This window comes from Ilyonectria robusta, assembly GCF_021365365.1.
Source record: "Ilyonectria robusta strain PMI_751 chromosome Unknown BGZ61scaffold_61, whole genome shotgun sequence".
NCBI classification, from domain to species: domain Eukaryota; kingdom Fungi; phylum Ascomycota; class Sordariomycetes; order Hypocreales; family Nectriaceae; genus Ilyonectria; species Ilyonectria robusta.
The window spans coordinates 1-23,983 of record NW_025764495.1 but is presented as its reverse complement, the minus strand read 5'-3'; the positions used below and the strand labels follow the sequence as shown (position 1 = coordinate 23,983).

At 48.6% G+C, this 23,983-nt stretch overlaps 9 protein-coding genes across 9 annotated transcripts; 3 read left to right on the top strand and 6 right to left on the bottom strand.

The window, feature by feature from the left end:
• Positions 1 to 1,203: 1,203 nt before the first annotated feature.
• Positions 1,204 to 2,330, bottom strand: BGZ61DRAFT_500536 (uncharacterized protein; the record flags this gene model as incomplete). Its single annotated transcript, XM_046251559.1, has 2 exons — positions 1,204 to 1,316; positions 1,391 to 2,330. 2 exons carry the CDS (start codon positions 2,328 to 2,330, stop codon positions 1,204 to 1,206), a joined length of 1,053 nt encoding a protein of 350 aa, XP_046094330.1.
• A 1,912-nt stretch (positions 2,331 to 4,242) lies between these two features.
• BGZ61DRAFT_373521 (uncharacterized protein) lies at positions 4,243 to 6,056 on the top strand (the record flags this gene model as incomplete). The annotated part of the gene is made up of 7 exons (XM_046242254.1): positions 4,243 to 4,384; positions 4,443 to 4,586; positions 4,639 to 4,764; positions 4,825 to 5,393; positions 5,455 to 5,585; positions 5,640 to 5,885; positions 5,939 to 6,056. Coding segments are annotated over 7 exons (1,476 nt in total), but the record flags the coding sequence as incomplete, so codon positions are not given.
• A 1,142-nt stretch (positions 6,057 to 7,198) lies between these two features.
• On the bottom strand, positions 7,199 to 8,521 carry BGZ61DRAFT_467710 (ketoreductase). Its single transcript, XM_046247801.1, has one exon. It carries the CDS (start codon positions 8,413 to 8,415, stop codon positions 7,366 to 7,368), a length of 1,050 nt encoding a protein of 349 aa, XP_046094328.1. The 5' UTR covers positions 8,416 to 8,521; the 3' UTR covers positions 7,199 to 7,365.
• A 1,509-nt stretch (positions 8,522 to 10,030) lies between these two features.
• Positions 10,031 to 11,792, bottom strand: BGZ61DRAFT_541394 (uncharacterized protein; the record flags this gene model as incomplete). Its single annotated transcript, XM_046255043.1, has 3 exons — positions 10,031 to 10,425; positions 10,492 to 10,516; positions 11,763 to 11,792. 3 exons carry the CDS (start codon positions 11,790 to 11,792, stop codon positions 10,031 to 10,033), a joined length of 450 nt encoding a protein of 149 aa, XP_046094327.1.
• A 1,244-nt stretch (positions 11,793 to 13,036) lies between these two features.
• Positions 13,037 to 15,078, bottom strand: BGZ61DRAFT_467708 (fungal-specific transcription factor domain-containing protein). Its single transcript, XM_046247800.1, has 3 exons — positions 13,611 to 15,078; positions 13,215 to 13,557; positions 13,037 to 13,159 (listed from the first exon to the last, which is right to left on the bottom strand). The coding sequence occupies exons 1-3, from the start codon at positions 14,801 to 14,803 to the stop codon at positions 13,127 to 13,129; spliced, it is 1,569 nt and encodes a 522-aa protein (XP_046094326.1). The 5' UTR covers positions 14,804 to 15,078; the 3' UTR covers positions 13,037 to 13,126.
• A 993-nt stretch (positions 15,079 to 16,071) lies between these two features.
• On the bottom strand, positions 16,072 to 17,136 carry BGZ61DRAFT_541392 (uncharacterized protein; the record flags this gene model as incomplete). The annotated part of the gene is made up of 1 exon (XM_046255042.1): positions 16,072 to 17,136. One exon carries the CDS (start codon positions 17,134 to 17,136, stop codon positions 16,072 to 16,074), a length of 1,065 nt encoding a protein of 354 aa, XP_046094325.1.
• A 1,652-nt stretch (positions 17,137 to 18,788) lies between these two features.
• BGZ61DRAFT_373573 (uncharacterized protein) lies at positions 18,789 to 19,666 on the bottom strand (the record flags this gene model as incomplete). Its single annotated transcript, XM_046242257.1, has 2 exons — positions 18,789 to 19,005; positions 19,083 to 19,666. The coding sequence occupies 2 exons, from the start codon at positions 19,664 to 19,666 to the stop codon at positions 18,789 to 18,791; spliced, it is 801 nt and encodes a 266-aa protein (XP_046094324.1).
• An 854-nt stretch (positions 19,667 to 20,520) lies between these two features.
• Positions 20,521 to 21,468, top strand: BGZ61DRAFT_500532 (uncharacterized protein; the record flags this gene model as incomplete). Its single annotated transcript, XM_046251558.1, has 3 exons — positions 20,521 to 20,814; positions 20,870 to 21,091; positions 21,220 to 21,468. 3 exons carry the CDS (start codon positions 20,521 to 20,523, stop codon positions 21,466 to 21,468), a joined length of 765 nt encoding a protein of 254 aa, XP_046094323.1.
• A 994-nt stretch (positions 21,469 to 22,462) lies between these two features.
• Positions 22,463 to 23,983, top strand: BGZ61DRAFT_290163 (uncharacterized protein; the record flags this gene model as incomplete). The annotated part of the gene is made up of 1 exon (XM_046238564.1): positions 22,463 to 23,983. A coding segment is annotated over one exon (1,521 nt), but the record flags the coding sequence as incomplete, so codon positions are not given.

Sequence of the window (23,983 nt, the reverse complement as noted above, 5' to 3'; positions counted from 1 at the left end):
AAGCTGGGCTACGAGGAGACGAGAGATCCGAAATACTACACTCGTTCCTGTACTTCTTTTAGCATAATGCTTACAGCTGGGTTCCTCGGCAGGTAGTCTCCAGGAACAGAGGGGAGGCGATTCAAGGGAGTCTTCAAAATTGAGAACCACAAGGCGAGGGTATCTTGGTTGTTGTCGGCGGCTTTGTCCATGTCTGCTCTCTTTATCCAATCCGTACCTAGATGCTACCCGTAAAGACCTCGGCAATGGAAGCTTTGCAGATCGACTTCGGATATTCTCAACGGCCCAGATGCTCCGATACTGAGAGCTCATTGCCCGACACGGCCGAATAACTACGTGGGCGCCCAAGGACGCAATCCTTGCCGACAGTAGTCCCTCCTATAGTAAACAGGCCCTCAAATCTAGCGGCTCTGGGTTATTATACGGCTGAACCAGTTTGACGTCATTGTCCTCAGACGGGAAGTGGAAAGGGTCAGTGTCCAAGTGGTGGTTTTCAACATTCTTTTTGAGGAATCTTTCTGTATTGGCGAGCAGATTCTGTGGAGGGGATAATAAAGTCATTACTGTAATAGCAACACATCTTGTCACCTCCTTTATCTCTTTGGGCTACCTTCGTCGATACAGAACGACTGTCATCCCAGATCAACCCGATGCCGAATCTCCGGGTGACGGCTATATTGTCTAGATTTTTCCTTTTTAGCTTTACTCAATATCATCAGATAGATCAAAGCCATACAGTATTTTCAAACAATAGAGACAAACAGTTAGTGCTTCACCCAGCAACAGAAGAGACAGTAGCTGAACAATAATGTTGTTGCACACTAGTCTTTGCCTTAAGCTTCAATTCAACCCTTCTGACTTCAACCCTGCTGTCTGCAGTCAACGACCTTGCTATCTGTAGGTAACAACCTTGAGATAGTAACCTTATTCCGAGCAATAAGATATAAGAGAGGCGTCTCCCGTCGTCGAGAGGCCAACTTCCCTTCCAACAATCATCCAATTTCTTCAACTTCAATCATCCGATTTCAACTTCCATCGCTATTTATTCTATAGATTCTAAGCTTTAATATATTTTGAAATTACTGGACCTGTGGCCCCAAGCCCCATACTTTCGCTGAACGTACGAGGTGACTATCTCCTTCGCTAGTTAAGAGTGATGTCCAGCGAAGCTAGGCCACCGCACAACTGCAGGGTCGTATTCGGTTATGGCGCATACTGTGGATATGCGGCGTACTCCCAGGGGATGCTGTTCTGCATCAATCGAGTCTGAAGGCCATCGGTACCAATGCCAACGTATAGGAACTTAGTGGCAGCAGCTGAAGCATAGAGGTGAATGGTGTGCCCGACGGGATGAAGACAAGATCGCCCTGAATCAACTTCGCGGTCTCACCGTTAATAGTAACCACGAGTTGGCCATCCTCCACTTGCAATGAGGTGTGCTCGGTCAACATCACCTCAGAGGCTGTCATGTTGGGTAACAACGGGCTCATTGTAATGGTGCCCATAGTAAGATTGCCAGCGCTCGTGGTATCCGTCACAAGGGGCGTAATGATTTTGTAAACGCCTTCTTCGCTGTTGAGATACTTCGGCCCCCAGTTCTTGGCGATGTAGAACGGAGTGACCGAATCTGAGGGTTGCTCGTTGGGTCCGTTATGCCAATTACCGGAGCCTGCCATGCCATTCACGTCATCCCGGCGAGGGGAAAACTCGTGCAGGACAAAATGATCATAAGCCTCTAGAACTTGACGAGAGGGAGTATTTTCGGATGGAGGTTGCTCCGCGGGCAAGAATGCAGACCCAATTTCCGAGGGATATGAGCCGTCTTGACGGATCAACAAGAGCTCTTCGAAGCCGCCAGGCTGGATGACAACTGTGTATGAAGTGTCTGGGTCGACCATCTGAAAGGTATGGATTGTGTTGTGGGCGACGCCGCCGAAGTCGCCCTGTGTCAGGACACGAGTATTTTCCTCCGAGTCGGATTCGTTGAACTTCGTCCACAATTGCACGCGACCCCTGGTGCAGTAGAAATTCTCGTAAAACCTCTTGTGTATATGTGGTGGGACGGCTAAGGTATCTGCCGTGAAAGAGTTCACTTGCAGCACGCTGAAGGAACCTGCAGATGAGTTGCCAGTTACCGAGAGTCGAGTTATCTGATTGACAAGCCGTGCACTTTTGCCGTAGTTTTTGGACAGTACGTATGGACGAAGGTGGTCCGGAGCCTCTGTGACACAGAGACCTGTGTAGGAGGATGTCTCATCCTCTGTCAACGGGGCAGAGGTGCCGATAGCCGACAGAGACAACAACGTTGCCGCTATAGCAGCTGACTTCATGGTGGGCAGTGAGTAACGAGGACAAAGGGCAGACAAGTGATAGTGTTGCATCTAGCAGATGGAAATGATCATATATATGAGAAACTCTTGATATTCTTCCTATCTAATGAGGGTCTTTGGGTTAGTCTTATAGACGAAGAAAACGATGATCACCTCGGATGACTTCGGACAGCCGAAACGCTCCGGATGCTTCGGGGTCTTTGGCTTTATCTAGTTATTGACCTGAATGAAGGAGAAATTAGGCCGCTGACGAGGCCGCTGACAAGGCAGGCGGCGATGGACGCCTATGACGATGAAGGAAAAGCTTCACTTCCGCAATAGCCGTTGAAATCCGATAGCCAAATATGTGACAGATAGTCTGGCAAGGTTCTTCTAGGAATAATGCATAAATCAAACCAATGATAGTGTTGAATAGTACAGCCCTCTATCGACTTGCAAGTCACTTTTAAAAAGAATTGCGGTCGGGTTGACTGAGCACTCCGGCGCCGACTTCTCCTTTTCCACGTTCGGGATCGGGGCGTTCGGTGCGGACATAATGCTAGTAGCGAGAGGGGTCTTATGATCTTCACGTTTTCACAGAGGTTAGTCTTTATGTCTCTCGTATCCTCACCTCAATATCTCCGAATGCCGGAGAAGATTAAACGCCAATTGGTGAGCCTTGAATCGGGCCATCCCAGTCCCCGATCCGTGCAGGGAAAGAAAGGCCATGCGCCATCGGACATAACCAGGACCCGCTTCCGCGTCGCCCGGCCATCCGGCTTACTGTTCCCAGAATGGCCACATATATGCTAACAGTGATTTATCTCCGTCAACTAACTCATTCGTGCTGCATACAGTTTAGGCTTCGCGGACATACGGTATTAATTTTAGCTCTATTGCTGCAGTTCTCTATTTATCTCAGTTTGGTAGCGTCTACTCTATGCCTCAGCTTATACTGTTCCCTTCCTTAGATTCTACTTTATCCCAATTTGTGTAGATATTAGTATTAATACTATCCTTTGGGATACTGAGTGTAGTTACTTTTATCTAGCTAGTATTAGAAGTCCTACTCTCTTACCTTTTATAGCTTATATCTTATTACTTTATTAAGTAGTAAAGAGCTTATTTTAAGCTTAAATAAAACTCTTATATAATACTTCTTATTAAGTAGAATATATTTTAATAGTTTTCTAGAAGTAAACTATATTTACTAATTTAATGTTTTTTAATTTAACCTAAAAGTATTATATCAGCAGCTAGAAAAAGCTTTTATTAATATTATTTATAGTTAGTTAATATAGAAATACCAACTGGGGCTCGGATTTATTAACGCCTATATAGGCTAGCTTAGGGCCCACCTTCCGTATTAAGGATTTCTGCCCGCATTAAATATAAGCAGTCGGAAACCGAAAAGCAGAATTAGTCTTAACGGCAGAATTAAGAGAGGCAGGCCTCAGATGTACCGTCGACCCCAGCTGCTTCTCGGTTGTGGGAGCAATCTCCGGCCCCTTCCCGTGGCTCTTGGCGCATACTTCCCTAATTTTAGAGTTTGGCGGATAGGGCGGGCCTCATGCAACACCCGAGCGGACAATTAAGTCAGTTAATGACGACTCTCGCGGGTTATGTCTATTATAAGAGAGCACCCAATACAAACGTAATGCAGGCCACAGCTCCCACGAATCCAAGACACCAGAGGCTTCAATCATAATTACAATGTTGTTCAACCCCTTCATTTTCGTTTTGGGAGTCGTGTCCAGTGGTGCCCTCGTGCGCTGTGCCCAAGGCCCAGATGATGTCCTGGTTGCTGGCATTGAAGCGCTGGGTGGGCTGGACAATATCTCACGGATTCAGACGGTTACTTATGTTGGCGAACGGTGGGATTTCCGGGTAAACCGATGACTCGAGACATGTTTTACTGACCAGTAGCAGGATTTACCGAACAAGGACATTGATGGAGACATACTCCCTTACAGGCCTTGATAGGTTCATTTCCACCACTGGACGACAAAACATTTCTTTCTCCTTCGATGGGCCGGACATCAAACAACGCATTGACAGATTCCACCAGTTGGATGGTATGGAAACATGGCCATTCTCTTCGATACCAATAGCGACGTTACTGATGCTTTTTAGCTGTCTGGGCATTTGCTAGACCGCTACTTGAACCCTTTGACTTTTCTCTCGTTGTTCGAGGTGGAGAGGAAGGCTTTGCAGCAGTTGTCGAAGGGAGTTATAACCTGTACGCGCCTGGGGCCCCGCCGTCCGGCTACACAGATGGTTAGTGCGCGTCGCATAATAATATTGGACTTTGACTAAGAAGTTCCTCTAGGATTGCAAGCAGCGTTTCACATAAGCGAGGCGTATAAAATGTCACCACTTCTGTTGTCGACCATTTTCTCCAGAAACTACACCCAATTCGAAGAGGAGATCTCGACAGGAGAGAAATTAACTGCTGGTTCGTCCAGAATCTGGCTTTACCCAACCCTGCGTCTATGCCTACTAACATTCTTGCTAGTGTACGATGCTGTATTGGACCTCACAGTGATCTTCAACCCTAATACCAGTCTTCCTTACATCATCCGCTCATATGAGAATCACAAATTCTTCGGCCGATCCACACACGACCTACTGGTTCATGAGTATATAGAGATCGCAGGCGTTATGTTTCCCCAACGGCTCAAGACCATCTACAATGGGGATTTGCTCCTAATGGATTATGTTGCTGACGAAGTGTTGATTAACCAAGTCGCGGATCTGGCATTCTTCAACGGCCCTGAAGGCTTCACGGCATCAAACACACCTGCTCGCCACGACTCCTACGACTTTTCTGAGATTGGGGAGTATTCAGCCAGCTACATGTGGACGGGACAATATACCGGGACATTGGCAAATCTTTCTGCAGCCAGTCCGTACCCAGACCTTCCAGGGGCATGGGTTCTGACCTTCCAGGACGCACCTACGTATCGACAGATGGTTTTGGAGTTGGACGACTCCGTTATCGTATTTGATGCACCAGCGCATCAAAGCATCTTAGTGATACAGTGGGTCAAAGAAACCCTGGGGAAATCTATAACACGTGTTTGGGTAATATCCGATAATCCGGGGCTTGTGAGAACGATTTCAAGGCCTTAGCTAACTTCTAAAGCCATCCCATCACCACCACGATCACGCTTTGGGAATAGCAGACTACGTAGCTCATGGAGCGAAAATTATCATTATCGAACAAGCTCGGGATTACTATTCGAACATACCAGGGAGCCAATTTCTTACTTACACGTACGATTGAACTGAAACTTTACCTAAAACCTGCTCAAACTAACTACCCTTTAGAACTAACACTCCAATGGTTCTCAATGGTACCACCATGCAAGTGACTTTCACGCATATGAACGGATCAATCCATGCTTTCGACCACAGCTATGCCCACATCTCACCATCGTGTACGATCGTCAACAGCACCTCGCTGATCTTCGATGCGGATCATGCAAATCCACTCGTCTTGGATGTCGGAGACCATGGAGGTATACTTGAATTAGTTGATAGAATGGCAGATGACCGAGTTGCCAGCGAAACAATGTAGGTCTTAGTAAATCTTGGAGGTTACGAATGCCAGCTAATCAGTAAACTAGAGTTGTCAGTGCTCATGCTGACCCAACTCCTCTAAAGGTCTTCGTCGAGGCAATAGGATACCGTTACCCGGATTATTCTACACTAGAATACAAATTCGGAGTTTCTGTATGCTCTTAAGACAGGGTAGCAAACTGGGGTCTCAATAATGGTAGGCGGAAACTGCCTGTATATTTGTATAGAGATTATTCCGCTCGTTTTAACATGACCTAAGAAGATAATAGTAAGCTACGTACTTCTGTTGCCTGGAATTTTGCACGACTTTATTTAACAGAAGCCCTCGAAGTGTATGAAGTATGCTGAGCAAACACTCGTCCGAGAACCCGTCTCCTCGACAATCTTCGAAAGTGCTTTGAACCGACAAGCTACCCGTCTATAATTGCCCGCACCCTGGTTCGGCGAGTCACTTTAGAGAATACTTGAGACAGGAGTAGGTGTGGGAATGAGCCTAGAAACGGTACACAATGAAGTTTGGACTCGTCGGCAAAGGCCGCAATGAGAGCCTCGGTGTTGTTCATCATTTCCTCAACAGAGTGAATTGGCTTCCTCTCTTGTCGGACAACCTTTCCATCAGTCTCATCTAAGCACTCGTTGAAGACCGAGTCCATGTACCAAGTCACCTGGCCGCGGTATTCTTCTTCTTCAGGGTTCGCGAAGTCGTCAATCAGGGACGGCAACTGCATGTTGCCGTGCAACCAGAGCAGTCCATGCGGGTGCAGGCTCCCTTGTTCGTGCTCATCAAGTTCTAGCTCTCCACCTATTAAGCTAAACTTCCAAGATCCGGTCCCTTCGTTACTCGGCTTTGGATCATCTAGATGGCAATCTTTAGCAAACTCGCTCGCTCAGCTGGACACCCGTCTACTACTAGTCATGCACATGAGTGAGCCCTTCAGTTCACTCCACCTTCGTAATTTTGCCGAGTATGTGTGTTGATTGCTACGCTAGCATGTACAAGCGAATGAAAAGACCAGCGATGTGATAATATGCCAACCCAATCTCTCAACATCCACACCACGGCCGTGATCCATCACTAATCCACCCCACATCGTATCAAGCAAAGATCGAGGGAGACGCGAGCGGCAGATTCAAGTATACAACTTTGTAAGGTATTCTCTGCATCCTTATTCGCAATCCTAACTAACCTCCTCGACACTTAGATCTGTCGGAAGCGAGCTCAGGTTAATGAACATCTGCTCTCTGACAATTCCTTAACATTCAAACACTATTAAATCTTAGTATTAAGATTCTGTATAGCTCAAACTAATAGCAAGATATCTTTTATTCCACATAACAAAACATCTGCTATTTTAACTATCCACTTATCAATAGTAAACTTCTAGAAAGTTTTACACTCTAATAGAAACTGCATAGGTTGCCACATCACTCTGCAATAACCTAGCACTCAAGTGCGGCATCAGAGGTCGGACGCTCACGCAGTGGCCACCTGGGTCCTCTGTTCCACTTCGAGAAACTCCTGAATAGAATCCCTCACAGTTTCTTCCAAGGCACGGTATTCGACGCCTAGTACCCGAGTAAGTTTAGTCCCATCCACCTGGTAAATGTGCTCCAAGGCCTTTGGTTTACCGGTCCCCGGCTCGCCAACAGGAATACGATGTTTGATCTCGGGAAAAGCTTCTCTTGTGGTATCAGCAACACTTTGCCAGTCGAAGTGGTGGGCCACCAGAAACCTCTCGCCAGCGGCCTCAGGAGTTTCCAAAGCTGCTACCGTAAATGCACCAACATCCCGGACGTCGACGCCACCCCCGAACAGGAGGGTTGGGATGGATTCAGCGTCAATAATCGACCAGAGCATCGCTCCAGTCGAGGCTGTCTTGGTTGAGTCGACTTGACCCAGGTGTGGACCCACGATGAAGGATGGATTGACGCAGACGACGTCGAATTTAGGGTTCTTTTTGCTGACCCAGTCCCAGACGGCTCGCTCTGACAATGATTTTGAAGCAATGTAGAGCTCGGAGTGATTATCCAAAGCTGCGGCCTCGTCAAACGTAACCGGATTCCAGTCCTTTTCCGTATAGTTGTAGCCCGGGCGGAACCCTTTGGCGGGATCTAGGATACTGGAGAAAGAGGACAACTGCACCACGCGTCTGCATACAGACGATTCCAACTGCGACACAGCATCCAGGATGGCTGTCGCGCCTTTGATAGCAGGGCCCAGCATATCACAGACATTGTCCTGGACATCTCCATGCACTGGGCTGGCGGCATGGATGACGCCCGCAATTCCCTCGTCAAGAGCATCGCGGTAGGATTCGGGTTTGGTCAGATCCGTGACGAAGACGGTTTCGAGCCGAGTACCCCAGTATTGAGGCAATGCAGTACGGACCTTATCAGCTGCTTTTTGGGATCTCACAGTGCCACGGACGTTATACCCTTTTTCCAAGAGCGATTTGATGACGTGAAGAGTGACATAGCCGTTCGCGCCCGTGACCAGGATTGTCTGCGCTGATGGTGGAGCCATGGTGCCGTAGGTGATAGAGGAAGTAAAAAAGAGGAAATAAAAAATGTAACATGTAAGTTGGTAAATATGTCAGTATTTGCAAACTACCACTAGGCTCTCGTTCTGTTTTTAAAATGGCAGAATTTAAAATCTCCTGAGGGCACAACGGAATTTACAGTTAACTCCGCTATTATAGGTATAGTGGAGATGAAGGTTTACGCTCAGCAAGGCTTTACGCAAACCCACACACACCTCGCGACTCAGCCGTCCTGGGTGAGTTTGGATTTTAAGCTTAACTCCGATACTACGAATGCTAAAAGAGCTGAAAGGCAGACAGCTCAGCTGCAAAAGGCGCCTCGAACTAACCAACTGTAACATGCGCGCAACGCCAGGCTATCTGAGGGGTAGCGCCGGGCTAGAATACTGGTTGAACCATTTAAGTAGGGGTCCTGACTTTATCATCCTAGGTATATATATTTTCTAGAAGAAGCTAAGGAAAAAGGTAGCCTAGAGAATGTCAGATAAGAAAAGAATCCCAGTAGTTATTATAGACTTCTTGCTGTTATATTACTTTTAAAAGCACTTTCTGTAACTTAATTTAATAATATTATAATATTAATTCTAGCTTACTTTAAGAATCTTATAACTTTTTAACTTAAGTAGTAATTTAGCTACTGCTTTTTATTACTTTAATAAGTATTAAATAGCTTAAAATTTATTATATATTTACTGTATATAAAGTATTATCTATTTTTCAAAAATTATAGTTTATAATATCATTCTTTATTCTTTATTTAAATACTTAAGCTTAAAGCTAATAGCTATAACTTGTATTTCTTATACTTATATAGCTTTATCTATTACTATTCGCTATAATAACAGTTGTAGAAGATCTTAAAAGGGACTTTATAAATTCTTACAGCAGGTAAAATATATAATTCTCAGTTATTTTAAAGGGCTTAAAGAGTAAGAATGATATTTGCCTCTTAATTTAATTGTGACATATTTTGTAGTTGAGAGATTATTGGTTAAATGAAAAGAGAGGAGGTTGAGGGATTTTTGTCCGACTCGCTTATGCGTCCGACTCGCTTGTGGAGTACATTACTCTATTATCTCCGTGATTCAGACCATTCGGAATTATATGGGTGTGCCGAGGCAGTTTAAACCTATCAGTTAAGTTTTCACTACGTGTTTTCTTAATCCCCCCCCCCCCCCATCCAGGCCACATGCCAGTATTCCAGCGAGCCAGTCTATATCCGACACAAGTTAAAGGTCTAGAGAAGCCCGAGATTTGGACTTGTCGGACCCAGATTTAGTAAATTGTCAATACTATGGAAATTGATAAATGTGTGCGAGACATGATACAAGTCGATTAACTGGTAGACTGCAAAGTTAAGAAGAGGCAAAAAGAGAGGTAGTAGGTCACAAGTTAAGCTCTCCAATAATGCATTACGTGTTAGAATGCCGTAAATCGGAATTCTTTAATCTTCGCCAGATACTAACAAAATATTAAGACCACACGAAATTTCCATAGTCTGACATTAGAGTATATACATAGAGAGCTAGCTTTCACTTGCTTCATGCAGCAAAGAATGTACATCCTCCGGCCCAGGATACATTGTGAGCAAACACAGGCTTACGCCACGATCGAGGCACTCGCAGCGCCAAAGGAGTAATCCCGCGTCCAAAGGAATTCACCATCAGTGCCAGACGAGCAGGAATAGTAAATAGCGTCGAAGGTGCCAACTTCGGCAAGAGGGATAATCTTGAAGGTCACGGCCTTGTCAGTTGTGTGGGCATTGGTACCCCAGTTGCCACCGGGTGAGAGCCATGCATTCGACTGGGCACAGAACAGACGACCGGTTGGAATATTCTCCGAGTTACGCTCGACTGGACAGGGTTCGACCTCACTCAGCGCATTGCCCTCGGCGTCTGAAACGCGTGTGCAGGCAGCCCGAGCCTGTCCGATGAGGGCCACACTAGCCAAGGCAAGGAAGAACTGCATTATATATGGGTAAATTGGCTGCTTTGCTGAAACTTTATGTTAGCTTACGACGGAGAAGGAATATCTGCAGAATAGAGGCGTGTATGACTCACAGGCTTTGAGGGAAGTCTGGGCACGCTGTAGTTTGGTGTGAGTAAATTTAGGAATGCGTTGCGCGACAGGTGAGTAGCTTTTTATATTTGATGGGCAAGACGGGCCACTTCAAAATCCGGTAGCCAAGTCCGAAATTATTGCTTGATTTTGATCTCAGCGGTATATTGATGAATTACTATATCCTTAGTAAGCTCCTTTCCTGTGGGATAAAGAATAAACTTTGCCTCTGCATTCTGCCCTGTAGGCTCACGGCATTTTAGGAAACTTCAAACTTACGCCTTCTCTTTTGTAAACCCTAACGTACTTACTAATACACTTAGTTCTATCGTATTAACGATACTCTCTTCTCTGTTTATTACTTAGGGATCTCAGTTGTTAATCAACAAGCTAAGGAATATCCAGCACACATGTCACAAGTCGCGGGGTACGCTAACAGACATGGTTACGCGCCTCCCCACGTCACCGTGTCGCCAAGTGGACTGCCTTCCCCATGTAGTAACTATTCCAACGGAGGTAGTAGCGTCCGGCGGATGTTTATCGTGTCAAGACTACATTTAACATTGAGCCTCTAGCATAAGCCACTTCACGCCAGGGGGTCCGGCATGCACACGCCGATTTCTTTTCCTCGTAGTTCACTTCGGCTTTGAACATATGGACCCAGCTCGTTCTAATAAGATACCATGTTACGCGAGGCCTGATAGACTCAACCTTGACTTCATCTACGCACTGCGTATTCGCCTTGCATACATAAATCCTATAATTGTTATTAATCTCCATAGTTACATCAGCTCCTTCTTTGCCCGAACTAAACATGGGTCGGTCCCGACGGGCATCTTAACTTTATTTTAGCGTCTTTATTTACAGGGACTTATTATCCTCGTGTCTAACACTCTCCGCACTGCACCGGAGTTAACCATACGTACTCCGTCAAGCCGGGCATGGAACCAAACTAAAACTAGGACTAGTAGCCAACCCGCAGCGATGGCATCCAGAGGTCATAAGACTTCCATTGGAGGAACAGATCTCTACTGGCACAATACTGGTAGTTAGCCCCGCGTAAAATACAACATCGGCATTTTGATAGAGCCGAGCCCGCGAGTCCGAGGCCCGGCTAGGCCTGAGCTGACGAACTAATGTGACGAGTCTTAGCCAAGAACAGCCGTGTTGGGACCTCGCCGCCCACCCGGCCCATGCCCATCGTACTATGCCCATCGTACTCCGTAGACGCGACACAGACGCAATGCAGCGCCCATGGCACTGTGCTTCGTACCATGTCAGTGGCCGAGCGACCATGATCCATGATGGGATGGAGACCCCATGGAGACATGGAGCCACGCCCCTACATACATGGAGGCATCCCATGCGATGGGGGAGGGGTGTGTGCCCTAGCCGGCCTCACGTTGTTCTCTGGCTTCTTCCCTCCATTGGCCTTAAGCCGTCCCTCCAATGCTCAATGGCTGGTTGGCTGACGATAAAGCCCCCTTTGCTGCTGAGGGTTGTTGCCCCCCCCCCATCCCCCTCGCCCCTCACTGAAAAGCCGCCATAGCCCATGGGGATTACTTGGTACCAGGCAACCAGATCCCCCAGGGTAAGGGACTAGGATGCTACTCTAGCATGGGCCGTGGCTCCAAGCGCACATGTTCATATACGCAAGGGTTCGGGCGTCGTTCGTTCGTTAGCGGAAAGGATGTCAACGGATCCCCGAGGTGGCGGTTCACATTAGTAACAATGGATGTTTTTCTCATAGAGATGCCGTGCTTGGTAATGGTACACTGATGCAAAATACATCCGCACCCTAGCCGTGCTCGGGACAACATGGTGCTCCAGACGAACGCCGTAAACTCCGGCACTATTTCTAAAAAAAAAATAAAGCTACTTGCGGCATTCTAGAATTCTCTCTGTGCCTACTTTCCTCATACGGTGCGCGATCTGAACCTGGTCAAATTGTTGCGTCAGGTCGGCTAGGGCCGTCATCTCTCGTCCAATTCTCCCTGGACTCCATTGCAGGGGATCAAGGGAATCCTCCGAAATAAAGGGACGAGTAGATGTCCGGTTCGTAAAAGGCCCGTTGCAGAACAGCCTTCCAAAAGGCCGACGACTTGTACTCAGCAAGCGCAGGACGAGGTGGAGGAGAATTGTATCGAGCCGAAAATCAGGCAGCGCATACCCAATAGAAAATTACTGCCAAAATAGCTATAGAAATCATCTGATATCTCAATATGTGACAGAAGGGGGGCCAAAGTATTCTTGACGGTCTCTGCCGATGTTGCCGGATATGTCGCTCGGAGCAGTTCTGAGGGGTGGTCACCTTTGTGGGAATCGTCAATAGGACATGACAGGAGGGTCATTTCTTGGTGACGGTAAGTTACTCGGTTGTAAATGGCAAACTTGGTCGCCGATCGCCTTCCGCAGTTATTGGAGGCTTTGCTAGAAATTTGCATCAGTGAAGGGTCAGAAAGCTGAGATTTTCTGTTATTTTTGTTAATTACCTAAATAACTAGCAGCCGGAATAAGTTATAATTAACTACCCATTCCCTTACGTATGAAGATTTCATTTTACCGCCACTCAACTCATCGTCACAAATTCGACTCAATCATTTCCCTTAATTACACGTTTAATTACATATCTTCTGTTCAATTAAAAGCCAGATATTGGTCGAGAAGGTTCTATAGTTGATTAGCTTATCCCCGGTACTGTTCCTCAAGTAATCCGCCAACTTACCCAGTCCAGGTTTGTAGGATCATTCAGGGCGCTATCAAGGGGCATAAAGTCAAGCAAGCCGAACGTAGAAGGCCCCAGGTCATTCACCTGAACACAGTCGCTTGGCGGCAACTCATAGCCAGCAGGCTGAGACTCAAGCTGACAGGGAGGATCTGATACTGGTGTAGGCATAGACCTGTCCACCCCTGGTGCTGAATTCGTCAGGGTTTGCTTCGTCAATCGTCGCATCATCGCCCTCAAAACGATCGAGGCGCGCCTTGCATCGTGAGATTCCAACTCACGAGCCTTCCAGATATTGTACGCTGTTTGGAGAGCGCATATACTCCTTTCTCGGTCAACAATACTGGAAAAAGATTAGCCGTCCAGATATCCGATACTGCCATCTCTTGGACAAACCTCGTATGCCTCGATTCGTTCAAATCTAGACAAATCACCATGGCTGCGATCTTGAAATCATGCAACCCTAAGCTGGATAGCATGTACTTATCCTCATACATCCTTCCACCTGGCTTGATTTCCCGATCGAAGTCGGTATGCAGGTCGAGAAGCCTAAGTGCCGAGTCTCGGCATATATCTCGCGATGGCGCGTACTGTCCGTTCTCTTTTTCAAAACTCAGATACGGTCTATGAAGCAGGCACAAGGCCTTACGGTACACCATCTCCAGTATGATCCGATGCATGATGGTGAAGTTTTGGTCGTTGAAGCTAGTCGTCCGGATAGGTCTAATTTTGAGACTCGCGGGAAGCTCAGCATACCAGAGGTGCAGCTCGTCGTTCAAAGTGCATGTTTCATGATATTTCGGTTGCTTCATGTACAGTACTTGTTGCATGACCTTTCTCAATATACGACACAGCTGGCCCTTCGTGCGGTAATACAGTATCGGCGTGGGGTCGATGGGCGGCCGAGGGTGTGGCATCACCACGGTATCCTCATCGAAATCGTCATCGCTATAGTTGCTCGGCATCTCGGTGTCGCTCCCTCCATGATGGACGATGGGAGGCATGCCGAGCTGGCAGGAAAGTAAAAGATCAAGGACCTCAATGAAAAACCAGGCCCGCCGGCGCAGCTCTGTCTCAAAGGGCGAGAAGCGCTCAGGTAGACCAGTTGGGTCGCGATGATAGCCACTACGCTGGGCAAGGCGTGTGGTGAACCCGAAGATGGCCCAGAGAACTGAGTCAGAGTTCTTGCTGCAGATATTCCGCGAGTGGGCATGTATCAGTAACGCCTCGATGGCATACTTCTTGTTCGTGAGATATTGGCCAGCGACCAAACTCTCAGCCGCTTTCCCCATGAAGAAGCATGGATCTCGGAGGTCCAAGTACATGGATTCCCCGTAACCTTTCATATCGGCGACGATGGAAGCAATACACAGGACGGAGAACAAAATGCTGATCCACATAAAGCTAGTAGCCGGTGGGTCCTCCCAGAAAGCCTGATATTGTCTCTGGAACTGGTGTACGTGGATGAATGGTACGGTGGTGAACTTGGAGCTGAAGTATAACGACACCAGCTTGTCCGAATCCCGGCGGGATGGCAAACTGTCCATGACGCCTTCCATTGTGAGCGACGCCAGGTTGCCAAACAGCATATCGGGACGGTTGTAGTCAGGAGATTGCTGGACAGGTGATGTCGCCGCCGTGCTGATGTCGGTTTCGGCATCGAGTGCGACCTGGATTTCCCGAATATGGTCCAGGAACGCAGCCCAGTGAGTAGCGCCGTGATACACTGTATCCGTCCGGGTGGAGAGAGAGACAGCCGAAACGGCCGCTGAAGGATTGTAAGCCGCATGCTCGGGGACGGAGCCGGAGCCGGAGCCGGAGCTGTCGCTGGTAGCTGTAGCTTCCTGCGACAGTCTCTTATCCCTTGGTGCTGCGCCTGGGGGAGGTTGGGTAATGGACCCAGTTGTGTTGGCTAGCTGCTCGACCATACGTTCCAGCTTATGCAGCCGAATATGTGCCTCCTGCCTTCGTCCAGGAGGCGCAGACGAGGACGCTGATGTCCTATTTCCGGTCCCAGTCCCAGCCCGAGGAACAAACTTGCACGAGCCCTGGTCACCGCGCTTGGCGCAGGCACCGCAAGGCCGGAGTCTGTCGCACTTGAGCTTGCGCGCATGGCAGTGAACGCACGAAAGGGTTAGACGGGAGCGCTTGGTGACCTTGGCCGAGTCAGAGCCGGTTTGCGTGTGGAACATAGAAGTGAATTGCGAGATGTCGGCCATTGCGAGTCTACTTCGGAGAAGGCCGGGGATCCGCGTCTAGATTGCTCGGAGAGGTTCCGGGGGGAGCGGACGATGGGATTCGGTTCTGGGACCTCGATGATTGCACCTCTGGAGATAAAAAAGTTAGGAGACATGGACCGGTGATCTCGTTTTGTGGCGTCCACGCCGGATTTAACACTTCCGTTTTAGGCAACATAGCTCCGACACGAATGCCCACGGTCGCAGCGAGATTGGCAACCGACAACGAATGAGAACCTGGCAAATGTTCGAGACGGCACACTTGGGACTTGGGACACGGGTTTCTGAAATGGACTGATCAAGATCAGTGTCCCGATCTCTAGCGGACGGATAGCACGTCTACTCCGTCTCCGTGATATTAGGCAACAAGTTGCATCAAGCGAGGCGGGACCCATTAGCGGACGAGGAAGAATGTGCGGCTTCTGGGAGAAGCTAACGGTAAAATTAGGACTGTAAATAGCCTCGCGCAAGCGGTTAGTCCTCCCCGGCGGAACAAACTTCATTCAACAAGCTCTCCCCTCTCCTCTCCCTCTCTCGTCCCGCGTGGCTAGATGTCTGTAAAGGTGACGTCTCGATCTATTTCTCTATGTAGCGGAAAACATCACACGCTTTCTCAAGCTTCACATTGGATGCTCAAGGGCGACCTTTTCCAGGCTCACGTTGCCCTGGCTAACACGCTGAATCTCCCGGATGCCTGCTTCCGCCCCCTGTACAACCGTGATGTTTGGCATCTTGATATGGGCGATGTCGCCTTCCAGTAGGTACTCCATCACACTGCGTGTTCGGATTGGCCATTCTGGATCCTGTTGATTCCCAGCAAAATCAGCATCACCGTACGGCCGATAACTCGTGCAGAAGCCGTATTTCGGGTCGGCAGGGACCGGCCCAGTAGACACGAGCCTGAGCTCCTCCGCGGGGACGCCGTCCGAGCAACAGCGCCTTGCCAGGGCAGGAGAGCTGTTCTCAATCGCATTGGGGCCGAGTGCGCCCACAGAGACACAGTCGAAAACAGTGCCTAGCCTCACTCCTGCGCTGGCCACTGCCTTGCGGATGTCGTCCACCACCGTGGGGCTCTTGTAGTCGAAACACTCAGTGACGCCAAGGCTCTTTAGAATCTTGTGGTTCTTGGGAGATGCCGTCGCAAAAACAGGACCGAAACCCGCAGCCTGTGCGATCTGGATGACAGCTATCCCAACGCTGCTGCCTCCCCCCCAGATGAGAATTGGCTGGCCGTTTGCATCTGCGCCCCTCACCTTGGCAGCCGGGAAACCGTAGGCTAGGCAGTTGAATAACCCGTCAACTGCGGTGTGTGCAGACAGGCTCAGCACCGCAGCGTCCTTGAAGTCGAGAGTGTGTGGGAGTCGAAAGGAGGTCCGGGCTTCCGCAATGAGAACGTCTTGATGAGCGCCGAAGCATGACGTCCTCCCAGGGCCAGCCTTGCTCATGCCGAAGATGGCATCGCCGGGCTTGAAGGGCGAAAGTGGACCGGACTCGGACACTGTGCCCGAAAATTCGTAGCCGGTAACGAACGAATGCAATCCAAAGTAAAAGCCTTTTTGGTCAAGAAGATTGACGCCCGAGTATTTCACCTGAACCAATGCTTGCGAATCAGTAGGCTTATAGCTTTCGGTGACGTCCTGCACCGCCAGCTGTCCATCTGCCCCCAGATAGATAGACTTAGACATGGCTGCGGCGATGTTCCGTTGTTTGGATTTTGGGTTTGTGGTTGAAGATGTTAGATGCTAGAGACCGGCGGCCTCTAAAGTAGCTGTGTGTTGATGCAGTAAAGATTTAAAGGTAGTCAGAAAGAAAGATGAGGAACATGGTTTCGTTCAATCTCTTTTTCTCGTCGACTAGGCAGGTACATAACTAAATTAGCCACCAAAAAAAAGCCCATGGCCGCCACAGACCCTTCTTGTCGTCACAACTGATCAGGCCAGATGGTAATGCTATCTCCCACCATTTCGGCCTTATGATACCGGCTAGTCAGCGGGTCGTGGCACGGACCTGAGCGGCCAGTCGCTGCTGAATCGAGACTCCTTAAGTCCGAAATTCGTCCCAGCCGGTAGCTACGCTAGTACCAAATGCCGGCCCGCATCTATGGTTTCCCGGTCCGTTCAATGCCTAATTCCGACGCGAGAAGTCCGAATCTTTTGTCTTGGGTCTACTTCCGTGACCTAAGTTAGCCACCCAAAGGTGACTGGTCCAGCCCGCGTTCCATTGGCGACACCAAACAAACTTCAAGGCCAGCCTCCGGTACTTAACGCCGATTCACCGGAGGAGTGCGTGTCCTTTCTTGGTATTTTACTGCCTATACGGTATCCCGGCAGTTACTTAACCTGACTAGTTATTCTTTGGGACGGCGGGTGCGTTCGTTCTATTGTAACAGACCTGAGGGCACTCTTATTTCTGTTTTGCCAGCGTCAGCACAGTTGTATTCTGTCAGACGGAAAGTCCCGGGGAATTATACAGGAAGGCCTTCTTAAGAATTTGCTGAGAATCTTTTCAGTTAGATAATTAGAGAACTCTTAGAGAACTATTAAATTAAGAGGAAAAATCTAACTAATTAGGCTCTAAAGAGGAAATTAAAAAAGTTAAATATAACTTAAATTTTAAATAGTTAAAAGAATATATGATTAATATATAATATAAACTTAAAAAATATATATCTAAGTTATAATATAAAAGATTAAAAATTAAAATAGCGATTAGCTTAAAATAAATTAATAGAAAATATAAAGCTAATAGAAAAATAACTTAGTTTAAGTTTATGTAACGGCAGAAAGTCGCTGGGCTTTCGGCACGTTATTTATAGCGATGTGGTGGCACAGCGTATTGCGGTTACAGTGTTTACTGCTTGATCTTTTGCCAATACGGTCTTTGCCGTAGCGGTCACTAGTCAATTGTATAAGAATCCTAGTGCCCCGGATCCTTGTTACAGTTTTACTAGAAAAAAAGAAATAAAAAATTATAAATAGTTTAAAATAATAATAAAAAAACTAACTTATATGTTATTTTTAAGATAAAATTACTAAGTTAACCTTATTAGTATTTATCTAATTATATTATTTTAATTTATTACTAACTTTAAACTCAGTTTAATTAGCTATATTAATATAGCCTTAAGTCTAATAGAAACTATTTATATAGCTATAGGCTCTTAAGGTGAAACTATAAAGAGAAATCCATGATAATGCAAAACTCAGCCCTTCAGTCTGAAGAATATTCGAGAGCGCTCTGTAGCATTTAAAAGAGCCCGTAAGCAAAATGGGCACTCTACAACAAGGCAGGCAGATATAGTTCTAGAATGTTCAAGTATAGGCAGAGCTTGCAGATCTTACCAAGGCTGCACTCCCTCTCGGAGAATAACTCTACCTACGTCTGCGTCCCGCTGTCCTTCCAACACTTCCTTGATAAATTCGCCACCAAGCGCAGGATCGGCCCCGCCAAGCTTCTTATTCATCTCCGGGTTGCCTCCCAGACCGGTCGCCAGAAAGCCAGGAGAGATACCCCACACTTTGACTCCATCCTCCTGAAGTACACGATACCATTCCCTATTGCGCAGCACAAATCAGCTTTCGATGTCCATCGTACTCCGATTGACCGCAATGTTATTTGTGTGTAGACTGACCTCATCATCATGTTCATGCCCGTCTTAGAACTCCTGTACGCCGGAAGGTTGATCTGGCCATCCTTGGGCCAACCCTTGGGTGGCACGCGATTGACAGGCAGAGCTGTATTGCCCGTGCCCGCGATGGTGGATGTGCCGCTCGTTATGAACAGTAAGCGCGGGTCCCTAGACTCAAGCAGGAGTGGCACAAAGGTGTGCGTCATGATGTACGTTCCCGTTGTGTTGGTGTTCCAGCTCTTGTTCCAGACTTCACGCATCGTCATCTGTCCAGTCCGCAGCAACGGATCAAATTGCGCCCCTGCATTGTTCACAAGAGCGTCCAGGCGTCCGTACTGGGCCTTGACCTGCTGGAACGTCGCTTCGATGGAGGCGTCATCTTCTATGTCGACTTGGATTGGCGAGATGCGTCCCTTGATAGACGGGTACTCTGCAATGGCCTCCTTGACTGCAGCTTGCGCCTTTTCGAGAGATCGACCAGCGAGGAGAATCTCGTAGTTGATTTCTGAGCGGCTTATGGCTCTAATAATTTGAAATCCGAGGCCGGTGTTGCCACCGGTGACGAGGACAATCTTTTTATCCGTCATGATGATCAAGATGCTTTTGAAGGATGGAAGAATGCGAGTTTCAGTGATGGGAAATTTTGCCAATCGTGCTCCTTCAAGGGGCCTTTTATGATTGTTTCTGTAATCTTAGGTCCGATCCCCGAACAACAAAGAATTAATACATTCGCAATTAACGGGCATAGAGGGAACGAAGTGGAGTGCGGAGTAGCGACACTCCGGCTTTTAAAAATACCCGAATAAGATGAGCCCGGTGAACTTGGAACAACCCCCAACTTGTGTCAGACAATACGGGGATTCGGACAAGTTGACAGACGGAGGATGCCGGCCACAGTGTTGGGCTGAGGCAGGAAGGTGGCGGCAGCCTGATAACGAGGAAACCGGAAGATCTGGCTCCCCGAGATCTAAAGGATAATAACGTTGAACAGACAGCTAAATTTAATCAATCGATTAACCAAAATAACGGCTGGTCAATAAAATGTTATCTTCATCTATCTGATTAAGCCAATTCGGGTCGCACGTGGCCACCGGCGTGTCTGACACCTGTAGATGCCTTCTATTGAACAACAGTCTCGCCTGACGACACCACGACGTAGCTGCGGGTCCCTTCAGATCAATCCGCTGCTTGGCCCGTGATGGACAGGTCCGCCGATCACTTCTGTAAATCAGTCTGTGCAGTCTAGGAAGCCTGCTCAAACGCTGCAATCCCCCGAACCGGTGGCGGGATGTGGACGCAACCGTTGAGCATGACTACTTGCGTCGTGGGAAGAATCTTCCGCGGCAACGTATATATCTACCTGTCTCAATACTATCTACGGTGTGCTCATCTCAGCTCATTTGCACTTGCCTCCGAGTGTGAGCCCTGAAAGACCGACAAAATGCTCATTCTCATCGCTAGTATTACCGGAATAGTAGGACAGGAATGCGCCAGGGCGGCCTTCAGGGCTGGCTACCAGGTCCATAGCCTGGCCAGGAAGCCCAACAAGCTGTCCAAATTCTTTTCCGAGCAATTGGAGACTTTCGTCAAGATGAAGGACATCTATGAAATCCCCGCCCTGGATGAAGCAGTCAAAGATGTTGACGCCATCATATCTGCGGTCCGCTTCACGTCCTTATCCATAGTTGACGGGAAAATTCTCCTTCTGAGAGCGGCAGAGAGGGCCGGTATGAAGGTGAGACTACGTTCCAGCACTTCGTGTAATCTGATCTAATGAGTTGCTCTCTAAGATCTTCCATGCAGCTTCTTGGAACTACGACTGGACGAGGGTGCAGCTTGGCAACTGCGAGAGCTACGACTCTTACATTGTCTTCCACAACCATATTCGTCTCAGCTCCTCCATCAAACCCATATATGGGTTCACGGGGCCCGTTGTCGATTTCCTCTTTCACCACGCGTCGCACAGAAATCTGGTCCATGCAAACGCTAAGACCCTATCATTCTATGGACTGGTGACGAAACATGGACTTTCACCATCTGGGAGGACCTCGCCGCTTACACCATCCAAGCAGCGTCAGAACCCGACGCGACCAATGGCGGCTTTTATTACGTCGACAGCTTCCGATGCACTACACGCTAGCTAGGCCGAGCGTACGAAGGAGTCTATGGCGTCTTGTTGGAGCCCAAACACCTCGGAAGCATCGGGGACTTGGACCGCATAGTGGAGCAGGCTCGCGCTAGCATTTACCCTCAGCGCTATCTCGAGTACGTCGGCTGGGTATCCCTGAGGCTTCAGTTCAGGGGTGTCTTGGACTATGAGAGCGTTGACAGCCAACGCTGGAACCATATTAAGCGGACCGGACTGCAGGAATGGCTCGAAAAAGACTGAGAGAATGTCCGTCAACTGTCGGAGCAAAAGGGCGCTTGCTCCGAGACAGATTTCACTCAAAGATGAACTGACGATCGCTTTCCGTCGGGAAATTATGGCCTCTGCTTCTCTGGTCATGAACCAAGACTGGCAAAATAGAGCCGGGCCAAGAGGCGGACATCGGCCCTTATGCAACGAGCTTCCCATTCGTTTGTTTGTCTACCTGCGACACCCCAGACTCGAAACACTTGATTTCTCTGGTCATCAGTGTCGCTGGTAAATATCATGGAGCTCGTGCACTATGTACTACTACGCAACCGCACCCGCGGATCAGTAAGAACTCTGAAGTGTAGCCATTCCTCATGCCGGTGTAGCAACTGCTGTCAGACAAGTCCGCGCTACGTTCCACTCAGATGATCGGCCTTCCTCCTGTTGCTTAGGCTTGTATAGCACATACCTCAAGGTCTTCGACATGTCGATCCGACATATAGGCGCTGTATTAGAAAACATGCTCTAACGTTAAGCCAAATCAAGTGTTGACTCCGGCAAGAACCCTGGACTCGTTGAGCCCAATAATAATGGAGTTAAGGACTAAACGCCGCACAGACAGGATGCCGGGCATGGGATATCGTGAATCACTTGTCTCAATTACTGAACTTAGTAAATCGGATATCCGAAGAATAGAGTGCAGAGACACGGGGTGAATATCCCGATGTCATCATCCAACTAATGTGGGCTACTAGCAAAGTGTTGACTCCGGTAAGAACCCTAGACTCATTGAGCCCAATAATGGAGTTAAGGACTTAACGCCGTACAGGCGGAATGCCGAGCATGGGACATCCTGAATCACTTGCCACATGAGCTGCTTGAGCGTCGAAGCTAGATCAAGGCCGGAGTATCCGAAGTCCCACGGTGCGGAGGAAGCATATAAAAGCACAACGATGAGAAGATACTCTGGTACCATTTTCATAAGGCATCGACACCTCTCTCAAATCACAGTCGAAATCCCGAGGCAATGCACTTTTCTCGTGTTCTCGTTTCTACTGCCACTCTGGCATTGTGCCATGGCGTCGAGGCTAAGAACACTTACGAATACATCGTCGTGGGCTCTGGTCCTGGAGGCGGCCCCCTTGCCGCCAACCTCGCCCGGCACGGCCACTCCGTTCTACTCATCGATGCCGGAGAATTCCAGCTGGACAATCCCAACTCCTACACGACATGGAACAACACGCCGGCTATTAACGATCCTTTGACTCGTTGGGATTTCTTCGTCAGTCGAGACCTGCCTGAGATTGAAAAAAAGTTCGAATTCACGACCTGGCGCCAGACCGACGGCGAGTTCTATGTTGGTCTGGATCCTCCGGCTGGCGCAGAGCGCCTGGGTGTCTACTATCCCAGGGCGGGTGTAGTCGGGGGCTGTGCTATGCACAACGCCGCTACTGTCTCCCTACCGGCCGACGTTGACTGGCAAGATATCGCTGAAATTACTGGAGATGACTCATGGTCTGTGGAGAATATGCGGCAGTATCTCGCACGATTGGAGAGATGCAATTATCTCACGAACGGCAGCACTCTAGATCATGGATTCAATGGATACCTCGACACTTCTCAGGCGGACCCCTCGTGGGCTCTGAACGAGTCTGATGCTACCACTCTGGCTCAGATGGCCTCGGACGCACTGGAAAGACCTGAGAGCGACTTGAGTTTGTTCGAGCTTCTCAGCCGTGACGTAAATTCGGCAGATCCGAACAGGGATAACACCCTCGGTCTCTTTACTCCTACCACTCATTCCCGGAATGGGGTGCGATCCAGCCCAGCTAACTACCTTCGTGCAACTCTTGACGACCCCAGGGGCTACCCACTTACGGTGCAGGAGAACACGCTTGTCACCAAAGTCTTGTTCTCCAGTACCTCGTCAGGGGGCAAGGGGAAGGAGCCTAGGGCCATTGGCGTGGAGTACCTGCGAGGCAAGAGCCTTTACTCTGCCGATCCCCGACACGACAGGAACTTCACGGGCACTCCCGGAAAGGCCTTCGCCACCAAGGAGGTCATCCTCGCTGGAGGCGTGTTCAACACACCTCAGATCTTGAAGCTGAGTGGAGTTGGCCCGGTCGATGAGCTGAGGAAGCTCAAGATCCCCGTTGTCAAGAATCTCCCCGGCGTCGGTACCGGACTGAGCGACAACTACGAAGCCGTCCTCTATGGTACCTTTGAGCAGCCTGTCGTCGCGTTCTGGGACATGTTTGCGAAAACGTCGGTTGCTCTGCGCACTCGAGATATCCACTTTTACTGCGGCAGCTTCAACTTCATCGGAATTTTCCCCGGCATGCCTGGCTGGAACAAAAACGAGTTCGAGTGCGGCTTTATGCAGCTTCACCCGCGCAACATCAACGGCACTGTCAAGCTGCGGTCCAAAGACCCTCGCGATATGCCCGATATCAATCTTGGATTCTTCAGAGCTGGTGACGATAAAGACCTGGACTCCATGGTAGAGGCCATTAACTTTGTTCGGCCTATATTTAATAACTTGACGGAC

Excerpts from the sequence above, each read along its gene's own strand:
- BGZ61DRAFT_467710 (XM_046247801.1), bottom strand. The coding sequence starts at position 8,415 with ATGGCTCCACCATCAGCGCAGACAATCCTGGTCACGGGCGCGAACGGC.
- BGZ61DRAFT_467708 (XM_046247800.1), bottom strand. The coding sequence starts at position 14,803 with ATGCTGTTTGGCAACCTGGCGTCGCTCACAATGGAAGGCGTCATGGAC. Across the intron at positions 13,558-13,610 it reads AACGAATCGAGGCATACGAG|TATTGTTGACCGAGAAAGGA; the intron begins GTTTGTCCAAGA and ends ATCTTTTTCCAG. Across the intron at positions 13,160-13,214 it reads ATCCTACAAACCTGGACTGG|AACCTTCTCGACCAATATCT; the intron begins GTAAGTTGGCGG and ends AATCAACTATAG.